At 55.2% G+C, this 18,437-nt stretch overlaps 4 protein-coding genes across 4 annotated transcripts; 1 reads left to right on the top strand and 3 right to left on the bottom strand.

The window, feature by feature from the left end:
* The first annotated feature begins 472 nt into the window (after positions 1–472).
* Positions 473–2,776, top strand: BDP55DRAFT_702649 (carboxylesterase). The gene is made up of 3 exons (XM_060577944.1): positions 473–1,009; positions 1,088–1,362; positions 1,472–2,776. The coding sequence occupies exons 1-3, from the start codon at positions 679–681 to the stop codon at positions 2,645–2,647; spliced, it is 1,782 nt and encodes a 593-aa protein (XP_060432324.1). The 5' UTR covers positions 473–678; the 3' UTR covers positions 2,648–2,776.
* A 577-nt stretch (positions 2,777–3,353) lies between these two features.
* Positions 3,354–3,935, bottom strand: BDP55DRAFT_547634 (splicing factor 3B subunit 4; the record flags this gene model as incomplete). The annotated part of the gene is made up of 2 exons (XM_060568760.1): positions 3,354–3,748; positions 3,806–3,935. Coding segments are annotated over 2 exons (525 nt in total), but the record flags the coding sequence as incomplete, so codon positions are not given.
* Positions 3,936–5,178: 1,243 nt separating this feature from the next.
* BDP55DRAFT_738357 (uncharacterized protein) lies at positions 5,179–6,145 on the bottom strand (the record flags this gene model as incomplete). Its single annotated transcript, XM_060580385.1, has 1 exon — positions 5,179–6,145. A coding segment is annotated over one exon (645 nt), but the record flags the coding sequence as incomplete, so codon positions are not given.
* Positions 6,146–11,302: 5,157 nt separating this feature from the next.
* BDP55DRAFT_629721 (uncharacterized protein) lies at positions 11,303–13,712 on the bottom strand (the record flags this gene model as incomplete). The annotated part of the gene is made up of 3 exons (XM_060572057.1): positions 11,303–11,546; positions 11,602–13,449; positions 13,504–13,712. The coding sequence occupies 3 exons, from the start codon at positions 13,710–13,712 to the stop codon at positions 11,303–11,305; spliced, it is 2,301 nt and encodes a 766-aa protein (XP_060432321.1).
* Positions 13,713–18,437: the final 4,725 nt, after the last annotated feature.

Below are 18,437 nucleotides of genomic sequence, written 5' to 3'. Positions count from 1 at the left end.
TTTGGTGCAACGTTATCAACTGTTCAGCCGGCAATGCTGACGACCAGACGGATGCCGGGTAGAGGTTTTGAAGTTCGGTTTTAGAACTCACTTTTGGTTAAGCATCGATATGTCGATCGCCTTCATTGATTATAGTTTCTTAAGGCCCGTTGGTTGTCGGAAATGAATCTCGTTTACACCAAGAACACAACTCTCATGATGCAAGTCTAGATGTGTGAGCAGCTGCAGAACAACAATGCCATTTTCAGACCAGTTGAAGTATCTCAAATCCTGTGGGTCATTTAGCACACGCGGCGGAGATGAGATCAGCCAACGTGAAGATAGCTTATTGGTCGTGATCAATAGAATAAGGCAGCGTGTTGTAACATGCAACCCGGGGCCGGCCTGGAGAGGAGGCGGGACCGCACGGCCGGCTAGCGTGCCGGCGCTAGCGGAGCACACCAACGACGTCCGGTTGAATGGGTCCAGTGAACGAGTCGCTCGCCTTCCATTTACCTTCCTTACATCGACATCCAGGTGATCACAGAATCGATAAAAAGGGAAGCCAAAAGCAGGCCATAGACCATCTGAAATTCGGCACGATCAAATCCTGAGCTACCTTACTTCATTCACACAACCTCGGCACCACCGTCGGCAATCTCAATTCTTGGTACTTTACCGCGAAACCCCCACCGGAATATGAGTCCCGCAGCCTCAACCCCGTCCCGAGACCAGCGGCCCACGGTCCGTCTGGATCAAGGAGTCTTCATCGGCACCACGCTCTCTGAGCCAGAGTTCCCGAGCGGCGTGGAGGCGTTCCTTGGCGTGCCGTACGCGAAGTGCCGGCGTCTTCGTCGGCCGGAGGCGCCGGTCCAGTCGGGCAATTCGTTTGATGCGGCCGAGTATGGACCCGTGTGTCCTACCGCAGACCCGACGTACCCTGCGGATGAAGAGGGGTGTTTGAACGCCAATATCTTTTGTCCGGCCGGGGGAAGAGTAGAGGGGAAGAAGGTTCCTGTGTTGGTTTATAGTACGTTTGTTCCTGCCCGATGCGCGTACGTGCGATTATTGGTTACCTATGTTAGTACTAACGAGCGTGGGGATGTAGCGCATGGCGGTGCATTCAATTTTGGAAGGGGAGGGGACAGGAACCTCGCGGCGTTTGTCTCATTTTCGAAGCGCGATGTGGTTGCCGTGAGCTTCAACTACCGCCTCGGCCCGCTGGGGTTCCTCCCGTGTGGGGTTGCCGCCGGAGAAGGCATCGCGAATCTGGGGTTGATGGATCAGAGGGCCCTGCTCGAGTGGGTACAGCTCAACATTGGCAAGTTTGGTGGTGATGAAGGGGATGTCACGGTCATGGGCTTCAGCGCCGGGGCGCATTCGGTATGGTCCATTCTTCTTCATAACCGTCTTCCACTCCCCTCTGTTTCTGTTGGCCTACCTACAATGTGGCCGTGTAAGAAGTGAACGGAGTGCTAACACAATAGTAAAGCTCGGCCACCACCTCCTCTCCCCGCCCTCCCGGCGCCTCTTCCACCGCGCCGTCCTCGAATCCGGCGCCCCAACAGCCCGCTCCGTCCTCGCGGCCATGCACCCCCGGCACGAAGCCCAATTCACCCGCTTCCTAACCCACGCAGGCCTCTCTAAGTTCTCTGCAACACCAGACGAGATTCTCCCCGCCATCCGCGCCCTACCCCTCGACAAAATCCTCCAGGCCTCGCTGATGACTTGGTCAGAATGCGCCCCCTCAGTCCAATGGCCCTTCCAACCATCCATCGAGCCCATCAATAGCAGGAACACCAACGATACCAACATAATCCCTCTCGCTCCAATCAAAACCTGGACCTCGCCCGCGCTCCCGACGCTCCCACCCCTCCTAACAGGCTTCAACACCTCCGAAGGCACAATGTTCGTGCCAGCAACAGCCTCCTCCCCGACAGCCCTCTCAGACTTCTTCTCCGCCCTCATCCCCTCCCTCTCCGCAGCAGACCTCGACACCTTAGAATCCCTCTACCCCCCACCATCAACGTACCCGGCCCCTCCGACCGCCTCCCACGGCGCGCAGTTCCGGCGGCTGGCGCAGGCGTACGGGCATTACGGGTACATTGCCCCACTCCTACACTCGGCGCACTTTGCATCCAAGGCCAGTGCCGATGCTGCCGGTGATCATCCTGCTCCGGTCTGGGTATACGAATACGCCGCGCACGCCGACCTCGGCGCCGCAAACCACGGCGACCACGTCCCCGCCGCAACGCACGACACGGACATCCTCACCCCGCACAAGACGCCCGGCCTGCTCGCCGTGTCGGACGCGATGCACGCCCACTGGTCCACCTTTGCCACGACCTCGGACCCCAACGACCCCGAGAACACAAACCCCAGCGGTCTAGTCTCCTGGCCCCGCTTCATCTCCCCCTTTGGCGACACCGCCGCGGACGACTACATCCCCAGACCGGCAGACGACCCCACGGAGACGAGGGGCAAGATCCTCGTCTTTGGCGAGGGCAACGACGAGCTCATGGGCCGTACGGGACAGGGGCGCAGGGGCACCGTGGCGCGCGTGCGGACCCTGACCGAGGCCGAGGTGAGACAGTTCCGGTTCTGGTGGGATCGGGTTGGGTTGAGCGAGGGGATGGGGGTTGCTGAAGATGAGGGGACCAAGTTGTAATAGGTCTGATATGGATTCAAGTGTAAGTGGGGAGATGATGCTATTAAGGACAAACTCCTCTCATGAAAGCAGTTCAGAATGAGAATGCACGATAGAGCGATGATAATGAATGCAAGGGTAGATTGACAAAGGAATATTCATTCATACGTGTCTATGAGACTGTGTTTCGAGATCTTGGCGATCTCGGCTATCCTACTCTTTTACTACCTACTACTATACTAAAAATCCTCCAAGTTTTCTTGTGCGGCAGCTCCCTGCCGTCAAGGTAGTCTTGTCTGCTTTGTCCAAGACAGCAGCAAATCATGTTGCGTGTGCGCGCCGTTTGTTGGCTTGCTATATACAACATATTGAACTGGAGCAACGCGCTGTGGATAGCAATGATCGGAACGAATCCCCGAGATGTTTATATATGACGAATAAATCATGTGCGTCGAAGTGGATTATGATCTCCGTGGCATTTGGCGAGCCATTACCGGCGAAACACGCCAAGCAAGGCAGCGGAGTAAATGATATTAAAGGTAAAAGAAGCTTCGCGGGGCGAATAAAATGCCGCCGTCGCATGATTCCGTAAATCCGTAACGCCGTGTGTGTTTCTCGATTTCGAGACCGTTGGCCTGATGGGGATGGTGGGTATCTTCGGAACAGAACCCCAGCAGACTAATAAACAACAAACAAAACTTTTTTGTAGTAACACACCAGACCTTTTCTAAAAGTTCTGGGAAATACCAGCGTTCTGTTGTTGGGGATAGTGCGAAGGGTTCTCGATCCTAGTATTGCGACGAGCTGGGTTGTCGCGGATGACCGGTTGGCCGGGAAGCTCAGTGGCCGGGTTGGCGTACGGACTGTCAGAGTACGGGTTGTTGGCGTACTGATCGTAGTAACCATTGCCGTTGCCATTGCTGTTGCCGTTGCTACCACCGCCGCTGTATGCCATGCCGATTCCGTCAGAGGTGTCCGAGTGGTTTCCTGCACTGTAGGAAGATGAGGCATTGGAGGGTCCGCGTTGAACGCCGCCTCCACGGTTCATGGCTGCCGAAGGGCCCATGGCGCCGAGGATCTCACCATCAGGTGAGTACGAGCCGTCGTTGATCAAAGGCTCTCCTGAACGGTTGTCAGTTCCTCCATGGCTGGGTGAAGTTGTGTCCGAGTATGCCGCACCTGTGTTGCCTCCGGACATGGTCGTGGACGCCTTACGTCCGGTGGAGCCGGCAAGAGTGGTAGAACCCCAACCACGGTATCCGGACGAGGCCGCATCTTCCTTCATTTCGTACGAGCCGCCATCGCCAAGGGACGGGATGGTGGGATCCGCATTCGGGTTGTAAGCATAGTCCTCGACCTCCTTGCGTCGTTCCTCCTCGGCGTCCTTGCGCTGCTTTCTCTTTCTCCAGAAGTACAGGCCAGCCAGAATGAGCAAGGCAACAGCAGCAATGGGAACGACAACGGCGACAGCAATAGTGCCTCCGTTACCGAGACCGCCCTTGGAATTACCACCGGAGTTGATGGCGCCGCCCGAGGCCGTGGCAGAAGCAGATGAGCTGGCAGCAGTTCCGCTCTGAGTGACGCCCTTGGTCTGAGTGATGACGGTGAAGATGGTGCTTGTCTGACCTCCTGCTTCGGTTGGCGTGATGATGACGGTAGTCCCTATAAGAGTTGTTTGCAGTTGCTGCTGGCTAGTAGTTTCGGCTGCTTGAGTAGTCGGAGCCTGGGTGCTCTGCTGCTGAGTAGTTGGTGCTGCTGCCGCAGAAGTTGTCGCTGCCGGAGCTTGAGACGTGGTCGGCGCTGCTGCTGCAGAGGTTTGCGGAGTCGTGGGTTGTTGTGCGGTGGTAGGCGCCGCTGCCGCAGAGGTCTCTGCCGGAGGAGTGGTGGTGACGGCGGCAGCGCTCGTTTCTGCGGGTGCGGAACTGCCCGGTGTCGCGGCCGGGGCCGTTGTGGCCTCGCCGCCCGGAGTCGTGCCATTTGACGACATTGTGTTATCCTGTCTCAGCAAGATCTGTGGCGGGGGACTAAGTGGTAGAGACATATTAGCGACTGGCGAGGGAGCAGCTTTGATGGCATCGCCAGACTCCGAAGAAGGGATGACGGGTATTCAACAAAACAAGACGACAGGAAGAGTTGAGATGGGACGAGTAGTTGGGCAATTGGCAACCAAGGCAGAAGACCCAATCATTTTGTGCGTAACTTAACACAACAGATGCAGCAGGTTTCTTGGGAGGCAAATTGATGATCGGCAGAGATGCCGTAGTGCACTCGGCAAAATCTGGGAAGCACAGCGTCGAACAACGTACCTCCAATAAGAGCGATTGGCTCACAGGTAGCTTTCAGGGCGGAAAAAGGGAGGTGTTTCAACACAAGCGATTCTGCAAAGAGCAATTCGTCGATTTAGAAGCGCGGTCGATTCTCAATACGGCCGCGGGAGAGGCCAAGCTGGCGATACACGTGGAACTGACGGCGGTACGAGGCCTCAGTTCAGGGCGACACACTGGTGACGGGTGCGTCGGGGGTGGTCGAGTTGAGGATGGATTCTTTGGAAAATGTGGGAAGTGATTGTCGCGTCTGGGCGTAACGGCGATGGAGCGACGGGTGCTCAGACAAGACGAACGGTTGATAATTGGCGCGGGTGGCTGAGTCAGGTTCAGGTGGTGCCTGTGGTGCCTGTGAGGGAAGCTCCCAAGACGGACCGTCTCCTGGCTACTGCGCGGGTCGGCGTTGGGTTCGGCGGTTGGCAGGGCCCTACTTCGCTTCGTACAGACGAGACGGTACCTGGGAACGGGCAGTCTCCGTATGCGACTATGCGTAGTGCCGCGCGAGTATTGTCGATCCGCAGTGACGAAGTGGGATCGATTGGCGACGGCGTCAGAGGAAAGTGGGAAAAAGCAAAAGGACAGGGCAGAGAGAATTGGCAAGAGTTAGAACGAGAGGAGGAAGGTGGAAAGTAGGAAGAAATGGGGAAGAGGGGAAAAGAGGAGGGAAGAAGGAAGAGAGCAAGGTCGTGATTTCCTTGGAAGGATGCCGGACTGATGCTGATGCCGCTGCCAATTGAAAGTGAAAGAGGAAGGGCCGGGGAGGGGGTGACGAGCAAGGACGGACGGGGACGGGGGTGGAAGGATATTGACGGGAAGGCAGCGAAAGGGAGGGAGAAGGAAGGGGGGGAAGGCTAGCTCCGAAGGAGCGGCAGAGGAAGGCGCGGAAATATGTATGTTTTGAGCAAGAGCAATCCAGTGCGGTACTCGTGCGGCGTGCCTGCCCAAGTGAGGTGGACCGACCTCCTTCCTCCTTCCTCACAGCCCTCCAGGCTCCCGCCCTGCCTTCCATTTTGCGATACCTTAGGTACCTTAAGGTAGGTACTTTGTACTTGCCATTCAACCTTTGCCTGCATTGGGAACAATTGGAAGTCACGGCCGTCAAACCTGCTGGCGTGTGTCTGTCTCGTGTCCGAACATCTAGCTCCGAGCTGCACTGCAAGCCAGCCTCCAGTGCAGGTGGAAAGCCAGGACTGTAGCAATTGAAGACTGAAAAGGGAACACGATGGTAGACTGACCTGACTTGACCATCCACCGTTAAGGTGCGGGTGGGTGGCTCAGCGGGAGTTAGGGCCGTTGCTTCAGTGGCAGGGCGCTGAGCTATGCTGTGACCAGCCCCAGGTCGGCCAAGCCAGATACTTACGCTCTTCTACGAAAGCATCACTGGTCATAAGTACCTCGACGATTTTGCTAATGCATCTCTCAGTGGAGCGGACCTGGAGGGAACCTGACTAGGACAAAGTACCTTGTAGAAAGGGCCGATCTGCAGTTCGCGCGAAGCATGCATGGCACGTTGCAACGAATTGCCTTGACCATATGGATATCCGGACAGAGAAAATAACTTGAGGGCCGTTGAGCCCAGCGAGTCTCGAGTCTCTTGACAAACCGGCAGCTTTTGTCGCGTGCTCGAGGGGGAAAAGGCGGCTTCTGCCGTCCATCATCTCCCGTGTCTCAGTCATTTCGCAACTGCTGCGGCACATGCCCGTTGAGATTGCGAATTGCTGAGCCGCTGCCTTCTCTGGCTCGCAGGGACCACAAAGTCCCCGAGCCTCGGGGGACCCTGGCACGAATGAAAAGCCTAAAGCCCTTAGAGCTGTCTACAGTCCACGGATACTAAGAACTAGTACTCCGTACGTACGGAGTACCAAGGACGAATAGAGAGCACTCCGGATGGCGGCAGCGGATGCTTCCAGTCCGGGAATGTTGGCTGCTTTCTTTCATATCGTCGAATGCCTGCCGAGTCTTGATCTGGTCCAAACGGGTCAAAGAGGGAAAGACGAGAGGCTTCAACCCACTCGGCCGGCCTCAGCCCTCAGGTATGCCGCAATGCAGCCGCATATGGTCCCTGATGTGCGTTCCCGATGTGGCGGCCTCGACACTTCTCAACCAGAGACTTGAATGCAAAATACGACACCTCAAACGCGACACGCCAGGCAGATACGCAAGCAATTCTAAGCAAGGCATGTCGGTCAAGTTTCATCTCATCTGCTCTCCCTTCTCTATTACTGCAGACTCTAGCCATCGCCCAAACCTAAACACTTCAGACGACGGACAGCCCGCAATCAAAAGTCATTCAGTCAATCTCTACGAGTGACGAAGGTTTCCTGCTGTGTAGATAATGTGCGCCGGACGAACGTCCCGGCAGGTCATCCTTTAACCAGTCCCTGCACCGGTCGTACCTTGCTGCCATGCGGCAATGCCCTGGGGCTCGCTCTGGACTCTTGACTTTGGACTGGAGTCCTCTCCCTCGGGCCCGTGGAGAAAATTTACCTCATCAACGGGATTCGCGAATTCGCTTCGCTTTGCTGGGGACACCGGAGGGTCCGTTCGCTCCCTCTCGTATCCAGAGTGACGGTTGATGGCTCCAGAACTGGCTAATTTCCCTCGTCCAACGAGCATGCACCTTCCTGGTAAACCACGCTGTCTGCCAGGTCCGCCGTCTGCAACCCTCGAGATGGCATCATTTGCTCCCGAAGAAGAAGGGAAGAAACGCATCAGAGCCTTCCTGCGCTCGATATGTGCGGATACAGTCCCCAAGAGTCAAAGTCAGCAAGTGCCCGTCGGCCCTCGTCTACGAATACGTACCTGGGTCCAAGTCCACGTTGGCATGTCTCAAACACTGGAAGCCAACGTTTGGTCAGGAATGTCACCGACATTCATACACCAAGAAGCAGTCATCACAGTTCTCGACGTTCAAATTTGAATGCATACCTCCGAGGCTCTGTTATCTCTTGGCTCTCGCCATTCATCCCACTGTTGTCAACTACACCGACTCTTCTGATGGCTTGTTTGTTTTGAAGCTCATGTCCACATTGCTCTCCCTTACGTCTTCTCTACAGCGACCAATTTCAGCCTTTAGCAACTTGAGGATTTGCCTCCCTCTGCAGGCTGCCCGGCGCCTGTGGAGCCGCTCGTATCCCCAAAAATAAAAGCTGCTGATCCACAGCTGTTGCCTTTCTCTCGGCGAGCACCGCATTCGATCTATTGTGCGATCCCATCGATCTACAAAGGTAGCCGTATGGCGTTAATTGCGCGCTTCTGTTGGTCAGATCGGCGGGATTTTGGCCCTCTCGAACAACCACCACACTGCAAGAATGCATCCCAGCCAGCTGTTCAAGCGCGACAGGACGAACTTCGAACGAAAGCCAGCGGGGTTGAAAGAAACCTGGTCGGCACTGTCCTGTGGCGACTAACAATCATCGCGGCCGGATGAAAGCTCGAGCCTTGCGGCTAGAGGTGGACAACGATCTTTGGTCGACACAAGTCCAAATGCTGACTTGGCAATGGGCGGCTGGCATGACATTGCTAATGCCTCTAGGGCTGCTTTCTTCCATAAACGCTTGCCTGACTAACAACCGGTCGTTTCTCCGTCGCCATGCCATTGGCACGAGCTTGTTCGACCAAAGGTTACATCCCTCCTGAACTCCATGTAGCACTCGTGGTCAGAGTCTTCAGTCATCCATACCGCTCCGGAAGCTTGTCTCATAAGCCTCGAAGCTGCATAATCCAGCATCCGGATCAAACAACTCCACCGCCGCCTGTCTGCAAGTCACAACTCAGAACTTATTGCCTTCAAATCGATGCTGCCATAATACTTAGACGAATATCAAGGCAGTTTGAGTCTGACTGCATCAGTCGTGATAGCCAATATGGCAGGCTTTGTCATCGCAATGGCCGGCAACTATGACTTCGACGGCACATATACCTCCACATGACGTTCATTTTCTCCAACCCTGGCCCGGCACCCGCAAACAACAGCCGGGTTACAATGTCAAGGTTGGCCCCAGGATGTCGAGATCTGATGAGGTAGTGGCATAATAACAGCAGGAACAATATGCCCTCGGTTCGGGCAGGGCTCTTCAAAGCAAAAGATCTACAACAACCAACGTCATGTTCCCCTCACGTCCCTCCACACTCACGGAGCATTGACCAAACTTCGATGACCTCTTAGCCTCTTTCCTTGGAAAGCATTTTGCAAAAAGGGTCTCGGGGTCACTTCGTCCCAACGTCTGGATTCCAGCTTTTGTCCCCAATTCGACGACGAGACACCTCCCTGCTCAGACTCAATCGTTCCTACACAACTTTCTTCGGACCAAATCCGATGATGGCGATGCCGGTACCCGTCAGTCGGATCGCCTCAATGCGATCGACTCTGCGCGTCTGCTCTCCGCGGTGTCACGTCAGCATATGCGCCGTCGAGCTGCCGGGATTCTCTCACCGACAGTCAGAACCTTCGACATGATCTATCTCACGCCACTTGGCCGGAAATGTACATTCGGCACGAGGTAAGGTAGCGCAACACCTGCATAGAGTCAAAAGTATATGCACTCGACGCTGTTTGCCAGGCCCTTACCGACAACTTTTGGCTCGTCGAATCAGCAATCAGGAATTCAAGACATCAACTTGACCTCTACAGGAGATCGTTCTTTGTCTCCCGTTTCTATTTTCCCATCTGTCCGATTGACACTTGATTAGCTTAACGGCGCTCAATTGGCTTTCACCACGGAGCCACGCTACCCGAGCTCTGATCTCGTCTCCAAAACCGCCACACGTATGGCTGTGCCCTCCCAAATGCCATACCTACTTCAGGAAGCACACAGCCTTCCAGCCATTGGCTCGCGGGAGCCCTCCCCTCGAGCAAACGCCACTGACTGTAAGCTTGGGTCAAGCGTGAGCCTTCCCGCTCCACACAAGCCATCCAAGTGTCCGATGTAAAAATAACTTTACCATTAAGCTCTTTTCGGATGCTCTCGAGGCATCTGATTCCCATCCCGTCTTCTCGAAGCACGCCAAGTGTCGTGTCCGTATGCGCGCCAAAGGGTTGGCTTTTTCCATACGGTACATTAGGTAGTCGCGAGGACGCGGGAAACGGGTTGCCCATAGTCATTGATCGCTGACTAGCCCCCAAAACAGCCATACACAGCGGTAAGGCAAGTTGCTTACTGACGGGGCATTCATCGTTCTTTCGAAAGACATGCGTTCCGTGTATCCTTATCGAAATGCTTTGGAAACGATGCAGTCAGACTCAGACTAGACTGCCTTAGTAGTCGGTTCCCGTTTCCCGCCCGACCAAGCCCCGGCGGATGTCTGATCTTTCTTTTCGACAAACTTACCGTTTGCACTTTGGGGGGGAGAGACTGTGGCGGCGGCTGTGTTCTGTTCTGCACGTGTCCTAGTATACGCCCGTTCACGATGAAAATGGGGGTCACTATCCCTCCGGAGGCCGCAAGATCTACCGATGGAGTTCGGAGGGCTTATCCGTCACCCAGCCTTGTCTGCCCTGCGAGGCCTCGGACTCTGATATGCCAGTGCCGGAGCCGGTGCCTTTGAATCCTCTTGTGATATGAACACGAAAGTCACTGGGCTCCGCATACCGCGGATTGGGCCTTGAGCTGGATGCCGAGGTACTGCAGTCCAGGTCCTCAAAAGTTACACATCCCGTCGTGGCTGTTGCATTCAAAGTCAGCAGAAGATGGGAAGTCAAAGGTAAAGATAATCATTGCTTGCAACCAGAAGGACGGGACTTGGCGCTCAGCACGTTTTCCATAGCGTTCATCACTGGTTCACGCCCATGGCTGGTGGACAAGAAACAAACGTAGTTAACATGTACATCACTGCGAAGACGTGGGTGAGAGCCAGCACTCGCAAGGCAAAAGGCATTCATCACTTGCAGTAAAAGGGACCCAATTCTCAGTATACTTTCTGTAGTATTCATCATCTAGTTGTTGATGGTTGGCAGACGGTACCAATGTCCCGGAGCCCTTTTTCTATATGCAAACCCTCCCCCGAATATCCAAATGAGGCCGCGGGAGGGCTGATTCAAAAAATAAAAACTATTTGTCGTGACCCAAATACTCCACGCAGCGAAACAGAAAAAGGTTTTCAACACAGAAGACATTAGCAGTATATCGCTACTAAATGCGAGAAGAAAAAACACCGTTATGCAAAATTCAAGTCCCATAAAAGTAAGGGTAGAAAGGCTCCTCTTTTTGTTTGTTCGCGCAAGTTCATGTACATGGATGATCCCAGTGCGTGCGAATATGCTCAAAAGTCGTGACCGTCGATTCGGCGCTGCCGTATCAATACGCGGTAGTCAAAGTAATGATATCAACAAGCAGAAAAACGTCGTTGCCGTTTAAGGACGCATGCCCCATTGCGGCTTGAGCGTATCGTCAAGGGCCGTCTGCGTGAAGACAGTGTCGCCAGGCAAGCGGCTGACTCTGCCGGCACCGCTGCGGAGGGCGGCTTGCTGGACAGCCGAGATACCACTGCGGTTGCTACGGATGCTACCAGCATCACTCATATTGTCACCGTCCTTGAACTTGCGGGGAGGAGCAAAGTCGAGACCAGTGAAGGTTCCGGATTTGCGCAGCAGGTGACTGTCCGATTGTTAGTGTCTTGTGACTCTTTTGAGTATCTACGGGTATAACTTACGGGCTGGGCATGGCAGGCATCTCTTCGAAGCTGCTGACCAACGGGGAGTGGGCGGGAATCGCGGGCGCTGCGTATGGGCGTCTCTCACCTGCCGGGCTCTGGGAACGGCCGCGGGCGCGGGAAGAAAAGGTCTCCGGAGGAGCGAAGTCGAGAGGGTTCAGGATGGAGAAGGAGTCATCCTTGAGCTTGGAGGGGTTGGGCATAGTTGTCAAGTCGGCAGGAGGAGGTCCCTTGGGCTTAGGCCTACCACCGGCGGTCCTGTTGGACACTGAAGAGCCAGGCCGAGGAGTGTACTGGCTGGACAGATCGGATCCCGGTCGAGAAGGTCCAAGGCGGCTAGACATAGCCGAGCCGGCACGGGGAGGAGGACGTCTGCCGCCAGGGCCGGGGCTGGCCATGCGACCACCCATGGAGCCGTGCATAGCCCGAGGAGGAGGCGGGCCGCGGAAGCGGGAGCCGCTTGGGGGTGGCGTCATGGCACGACGAGTGACGGGCTGAGCATAGGGCATGACGAACGAGTTACTCTCAGGGTCGAAGTAGGCATCGCCGCCAGGAGCACCGTTGTAGCTCGGGTCATAGTCCTCGTAGTATTGAGGACCGCCAGGAGGAGGTCCTCTGCCTCTGGGAGGTCCGCGGGGTCCTTGAGGCATGGGAGGCGGGGCTTGGCCGGCGTGTGGGTTGTCAGGGTCGAAGTACTCCTTGTAGAATGATCTAATTCTGTTGGCACGCTCTTCAGGGTCCTCGGACTCCGTCACCTCATCAGGAGGCAGGGGTCTGAAGCCAACTGAGAGCCTCTTGGCGTCCTGTCCCGGAACACCAAGTGCACGTGACATGCGGTTGTCGTTGATATCCACAGAGCGTCTCTGAGATCGTCCTCTGTCCTCAAAGTCATAGTCGTAATAGCTTTCACGGTCATAAGCATTCGTTTCCTCGGGAACAATGGATGGGAGTGTTGAAGGAGCGGCATCCTTTTGGGCCGGGGGGCTGGTTGAGTGAGCAGGGAAGTTCATGTCGTCGAGACCAAGGCCAACAGGGGCCGCAGCCGGCGTGCTATCCAGTTCTTGAACTTCGGGAATGGAGGGGTTCTTAGCAGACGGGCGAGGGTTGGTTGGGAGTCCCCTTTGAGCAACAGGGGCCGGTTCCGGGATGTCGGGAATCTGAGGAAGAGAGCCACCGTTCCGGTCATCGGGATACGGCATGGTCTCAATCTTGGGAATGATGGGCTCATGCGAGATGAGCGGGCTTCGAATAACCGGTGAGGTGGGAGACAAGACGACGGGCGAGTTTGTCATGATTTCGAGGGCGGGGGAGCCAGACCTAGACTTGGGCGTGGCAAAGGGGTCTGCCGTCGCAGGAGGGGGCCTGGGGAGGGAGTTTTGTCTAGGAGGCAAGGTGTTCTGGGTCATGGTGGTGCGGCCAGTCATGGCGGAACCACGTCGGCTCGTCGATTTGGTGTAAACGGAAGCACCGTCGGGCTTGTACGATCGGATGGAACCGACATCGCTGCCGGTGTAGCCAGCCACGGGTCGGTAGGGGTCTGCCTCGCTGTGGAGGGTTCTCGCGAGAGAGTGCAGAGACTCGCGCGAGCTCTGAAGACCAGGGGGAAGAAGGTAGGGGCTGTCCAAGTTCATGTCCATGGACAGTTGACGCTGCTTCGTGTCAAGACCCATTCCCTTCTCACGGAACATCATGCTCTTGCGCTTTCCTTTTCCACCCTTATCGGAGCTGGTCTCACCCAGTCCGAAATCCAGGCCTCGGTTAGGATCAGTCGCATCCTCCTGTCTTTGCCTCTTGACATTTCTTCGGTGGAAGTAGAACAACAAGCACAAGGCGCCGACGATGGGAATCCTAAGAACCGTCAGCCCATTCATATATCCTACTCGACGACTTCTTGTGACCTACGTGACACCAAGGGTGATGGGCAGTGTGAGAGAAGAAGGGTCGACTGGCTTCTCACACTGGCTGGCCGAGCCGGTACAGGTTTCTCTGGTTCCAATGATACGAGAGACGATGCGCAGGGGCGCGGCGGATCGCTCGTTGTTGACCGGCTGGACATCCCGAATAGGAATTCGGGAGGCCATCACATAGCCATTGGCGTTGAACGAAGCCATCTTGAATTTTGGTGGTTTCCACAGTGAGATACCTTAGTATCTTGAAGCAACTCTCCACTGATAACCGGGTTCTCTCTTTTAGGTCGACGGTTGACCTAGAGACTTTCTCCTTCCTTCACTGGTTGATATTACCACTATGCCACCATTACCGGACTAAAGGTCGTATCGGGGAGTCGGGACGGGGTTTCGAGGGGATGGATGGGACAATTGGTTGAATGTCAAGGCACCAAAAGCAAGTAGTCGAAGGTTTCGAGTCTCGAATCGAATCTCGTGGGAAGTGAACGGTTTCGAACGCCTGGGCAGGATGCTGGATACAAAAGAGTGACAACCACCGAGGATATTCAGTCGGTGGGAATTTTGGGATTGGGGTTTGTTGTGTTGAGTAAAGAACGACTTTGGAGTGAGTTTGAGAGGTCGGTTAGGTCCGGTGATCCATTCACACAATCCACGAGGTTCCTAAAAAAGAGTGACGAGCCCGCTGGCAGGCAGAGAGAGGATTGTGGAAAGTGGAAAGTCGACGGATGTCACTGGCCTCGGAAGATCAGAGTAACGACCGACGATGGGGGGGAGGAGGGACGGAAGGAAAGAGGAACGAGAGTAAGTCCCTTTTGGGGGTGAGGGCGAGCAAAAGAGAGGCGAGAAGGAGATCCGAGAGTGGGAGCGAAGGAAACGGAGACGAGCGACGACAGTCCACAGCAGCAAGCAGCGACAGGCTGCAGGTCAAGCGAAGCGAAGCGAAACGAGCCAACGAACGGACGGGGAGGAGGAGATTGAGCAGCAACGGACCAACGAGATGGCGACTCCTTCACGCAGCCTTGACCTAGACCTGGACCTGGACCTGGACAGCTCATTCTCACTGTTCCTTTGCTCCTCTGCTGCTTTGCTGCTGGCTCCTTGCTCCTTGCACCATGGAGAGAGAGAACCTTGAACACTGACCCATGACCGTGAGCCTGGACCTTGTAAGATGGCCGGGATGACAACAGCTAGACCCATCGTGGGCATCCCACGCCGTCCTACCGCCAGACACGAGAGCGAGTGCTACCATTGGATCGAATGGAGTTCAATAAGTTCAATAGCACACGAAAAATGAAAAAAAGATTGGGGGTGAGGACGCGAGTAGGAGAAACCAGTGGACTGTGGGTGGGCGGTACGTACACACCGTACTACCACACCTACAAGTAGGTAGATAGGGTACCTGGTTACACAGTACGTACCCGTGATGAAAAGGGGGGGTGGTGCCTGTCAACCTGGGAAGGTCCGCTCCACAGGACTACCTACCTGCGGGCAGGCCCAGGATGATGGGCCGGGGTTGGAAAGAACCGTTTTTTGTGGAAACGGGCGAATGAAAAGCAATTTCCTCAAATGAGCCGGGGCTGGCGCGACTTTTGACCCCCTGGTCCGAGCCCGCACCGGCACAATTCGACCTCTTCTTCTTCTGCTTCTGCTTCTTTCTTTCTTATTATCTGTACTGAGCATGGAGTACGGAGTATCGTCTTTCAAAAATGGCAGCATGCACACAGCATACCTACTATCTGCGTGACTGTGTCGGGCTTCTAAGTTAAGCTGCTGACGGCCCCCTTCTCACCATTTGTTTCTTTTATGGTCTGCAACACCACATACTACCGCTACCACATCACCATGTATCACTATCAACTCGCGCCATTGGCTTCCTACCCGCGCTGTCCACACCCAACCATCCTATCGAGCAGCCGCAAGTCAGGTACGGGTGACCGCTGACTGGCTGATGCCGCCTGTGCCATCCCAAGAGCGTTGCACTAAAATCGATACAAGCGCATGGTCCTACAGGGGCTCTCCTCGTCTAGCGCAGGGATTTGCTGCAGGAACGAGCCCCTCCTCGACCATGTAAGGCTCCAACGGGTGGACATCGTTCATCAGATGGCATCACATTGGACGGACGGGACGGTGAACCACATCAGTCAGCAGCAGCAGCAGCAGCAACACAGCACGGTCAACAGACACCGTGCAGAAGGATGCCGCTCTTACGGTCGATCCCTGTCTGTCCAGCCGTCACATTCTACCCAGCATGGCCAGCTCTCGTCCCAGCTCTTCGCTGTTTGCTGTTTCGTCCGAACCAGTGGTCGACTTCTTCACACTGTCACCACCCCAAGTCTGACCGACAAATTTAGCTGGATGGGATGAAAGATATGGGAAAGAAACAGAGAGACGGGATGCTCTGCCTCACCCTGCGATTTGTCCACCTCCCGCCCGCGCACAAGGACACAACCACACCGCAGGCTCGCAGCGCTAATCTTCCCGTCGAACTAGTGGCTTCAGTGGCTTCTAGATCCTCGGTCGCTGTTTCTGGATCCAGACTGGTCTCAGACACCCCCAGCATCTGTTCATATCTGATGTTATGAATTTGCCGTTCGTCTTGTTATTTTCTTATGCACTGAACATCAGGGGCACAAGGCAATTTATCGACAAGACTTATCGGGAGACTCCGCCGACACACTCGAGCCCAGGCTGTCTGTCTCGTCGGCGAAACCACGCCCAAACCCAGCCAGGTCTCTACCGAGATTGGAGCTGTTACCTGAAGCTGGCTCGGGTCTTTGTCTCTCCTCTTGGAAGTCAGGTCCCGGACTTTATCAAGGGTGTGCCGGACGGTGACGACGCCAGCTACACGCCGCGACAGGTTACAGCTCTGGGCCGTGGAATGAGGTTGTCAACGGTCACGGCCTGGCAGGCGGGCACTCCCGGGGTCAAGTTGAACCTCTCCTGATAACCTCATCGAGGAGGCTGAGCTCCCGCCCGCTCTCCACCATGCTCCCCCGCTGGCGCGTTCGTGATCCACGTCAGTTTATGCCTCTCTTTTCTTGACGTGCCGGCTACCCATCCAAGCTTACCTATTTTGAGCCAACTCCCAACTGGATTACTCAACGAGTATGGAGTACGGGTCACGGAGTACGGATACGCCTTTTAAGTATCGACCAAACCATCCTACGAAAGGCATAGATACGCCTGCAACCCTCACAAGCTCTGCCTATACTTAGCTGCTGATGTTGAACGGTGCGACGCAGCTCCTGACTTGCGCGTCCCTTATCAGGGTTTGCCTCACAGTGCATTCGCTCATCATCGTTCAAATCGCGCGCGCACGGCTTTTTACTTGTTATCAGCGTTTCTGCATGCAACACCGGGCAAACAAGCGCATAGCACAATAGGCTGAGCTTACCAAAACGCAGTAATTGCCAGTGCCAGCAGGTTCAAAAACAACACCGACGCGGCATCTCGAGCCGTCATTTCGGCTCTGGGTGGGGGTGGTCAATCCCAGTCACACCTCCAGCGACGATCACTCACCTCTTTCAAGGGTAAACACCTCCGTTCAAATCAGAAAGAAACAGGGAAACAAAGACTCCCCTCTTGATCCGGGACCTCCCAGCTTCGCATCATGCGGTCGCCGCGTCGCACCTGTCTCCTTTTACGGGGGATCCATGCAGCGACTACGGAGGGCCGGGTTAAGGGGCCGGTGAAAAAAAGAGATGCGGCAGTTGTCCGGCTCAGCGCATCGCATCTGGTATCCTTTCCCGCCGGCACCGATAATCGAGGGGGATCTGAGTCGCATGTCATCGCGATGCATGCAGTGCCAGTCCCGTTCCTTTGGAATTTGAGCCAGGCGTCTGCCATGGCCATTGCGAATCGGTTCTTGTCCGGTTCTATCGTGCGAGAGTTGCCCTCATCGGGCTTCTGGCCGGTGCTGACGCCAAGGTAAGAAAAGAGGGGGGGGCCTCATCCCCCTTTTGCAAGACAGTCCCTGATTCCACCAACGTTCCAATGTCCCCGCCGGGCTCTTCTATTTGAAGAGAGACAGAAGCATTCCGTCTGAGAGTCTATATATGCATGTTTCCGGAGAAACAAGCATAGACGTATGTCTTGTCTCACGTGTCACTCGGCAAAGACAGTGTCACCTCATCCGAGTGCGAGAACAATGAAGCCACCCAAGTTGTCATACAACGTCGTCGAATTCCCCTCGACCCAAGACTCAGGGGTAAAGCGGCTCTAAACTGGCTAGACCAGCCGCTCATGATGAGGATGAGAAAAAGTCAATCCGGTTGCTGTGCTTGGCGAACCAGTCGCGAAGCCCAAATCACAATTGGCATCGCCCCCAGTCGAGTAATCAAGCTAATCTCGATGGATCCTTCAAAGCTTGGTCATTGGCCGAGAAATCTTGATCGGCCCCGTCGTCTTGGTCTGCTTGAGATTCACTGCCAATCACAATGCGCAGTGTTCGACCGCTATCACTCTCAGTCTGCAGCACTCGTATAATTGGCGTATAATCGGCTATTGTGCCGCTGTGCAGATGCGTTCATAAAATTGTGATTCTCTGCACAATCTCATTTCTTATCAACTACTCCGTGCCTCCATTGTGTAGATTTGCCTATCCGTACATCGATAATCGTATCTGTACGATACAGGATACTGACTCCTGAGAGCAGGAGCCTCCACTCGGTATCTCTGACCGACGGCATCAATTTCGAGCCCTGCAACGCCACCATGAGCTTGCGGTAGACCGTTGACAATGCCCTACGGTTGCACTCGGCCCGCCCTATCAAAGACAGTGGTAGCGATTCGGCCCTGCTTCAGGTTCTCATATTTCTACTACATCTGCCGCAGCCCACGGTCAAGTCTTGATTCGTGTGAGTTGGACCAATGCCCTCAACTTTGTACGAATACGGGCACTCTACTATGTATCCGTCTTCTGTACGGAGT

Source organism: Colletotrichum godetiae (assembly GCF_030913485.1).
Source record: "Colletotrichum godetiae strain CBS 193.32 chromosome Unknown BDP55scaffold_11, whole genome shotgun sequence".
Lineage (NCBI taxonomy): Eukaryota > Fungi > Ascomycota > Sordariomycetes > Glomerellales > Glomerellaceae > Colletotrichum > Colletotrichum godetiae.
The sequence above is the reverse complement of the archived record's forward strand: the minus strand, read 5'-3'. Positions and strand labels throughout refer to the sequence as shown.

Bases quoted from the DNA above. Each gene is read 5' to 3' on its own strand.
- BDP55DRAFT_702649 (XM_060577944.1), top strand. From the start codon at position 679: ATGAGTCCCGCAGCCTCAACCCCGTCCCGAGACCAGCGGCCCACGGTC. The intron at 1,010-1,087 runs GTACGTTTGTTC...GTGGGGATGTAG, and splicing joins GGTTCCTGTGTTGGTTTATA to CGCATGGCGGTGCATTCAAT. The intron at 1,363-1,471 runs GTATGGTCCATT...ACAATAGTAAAG, and splicing joins TCAGCGCCGGGGCGCATTCG to CTCGGCCACCACCTCCTCTC.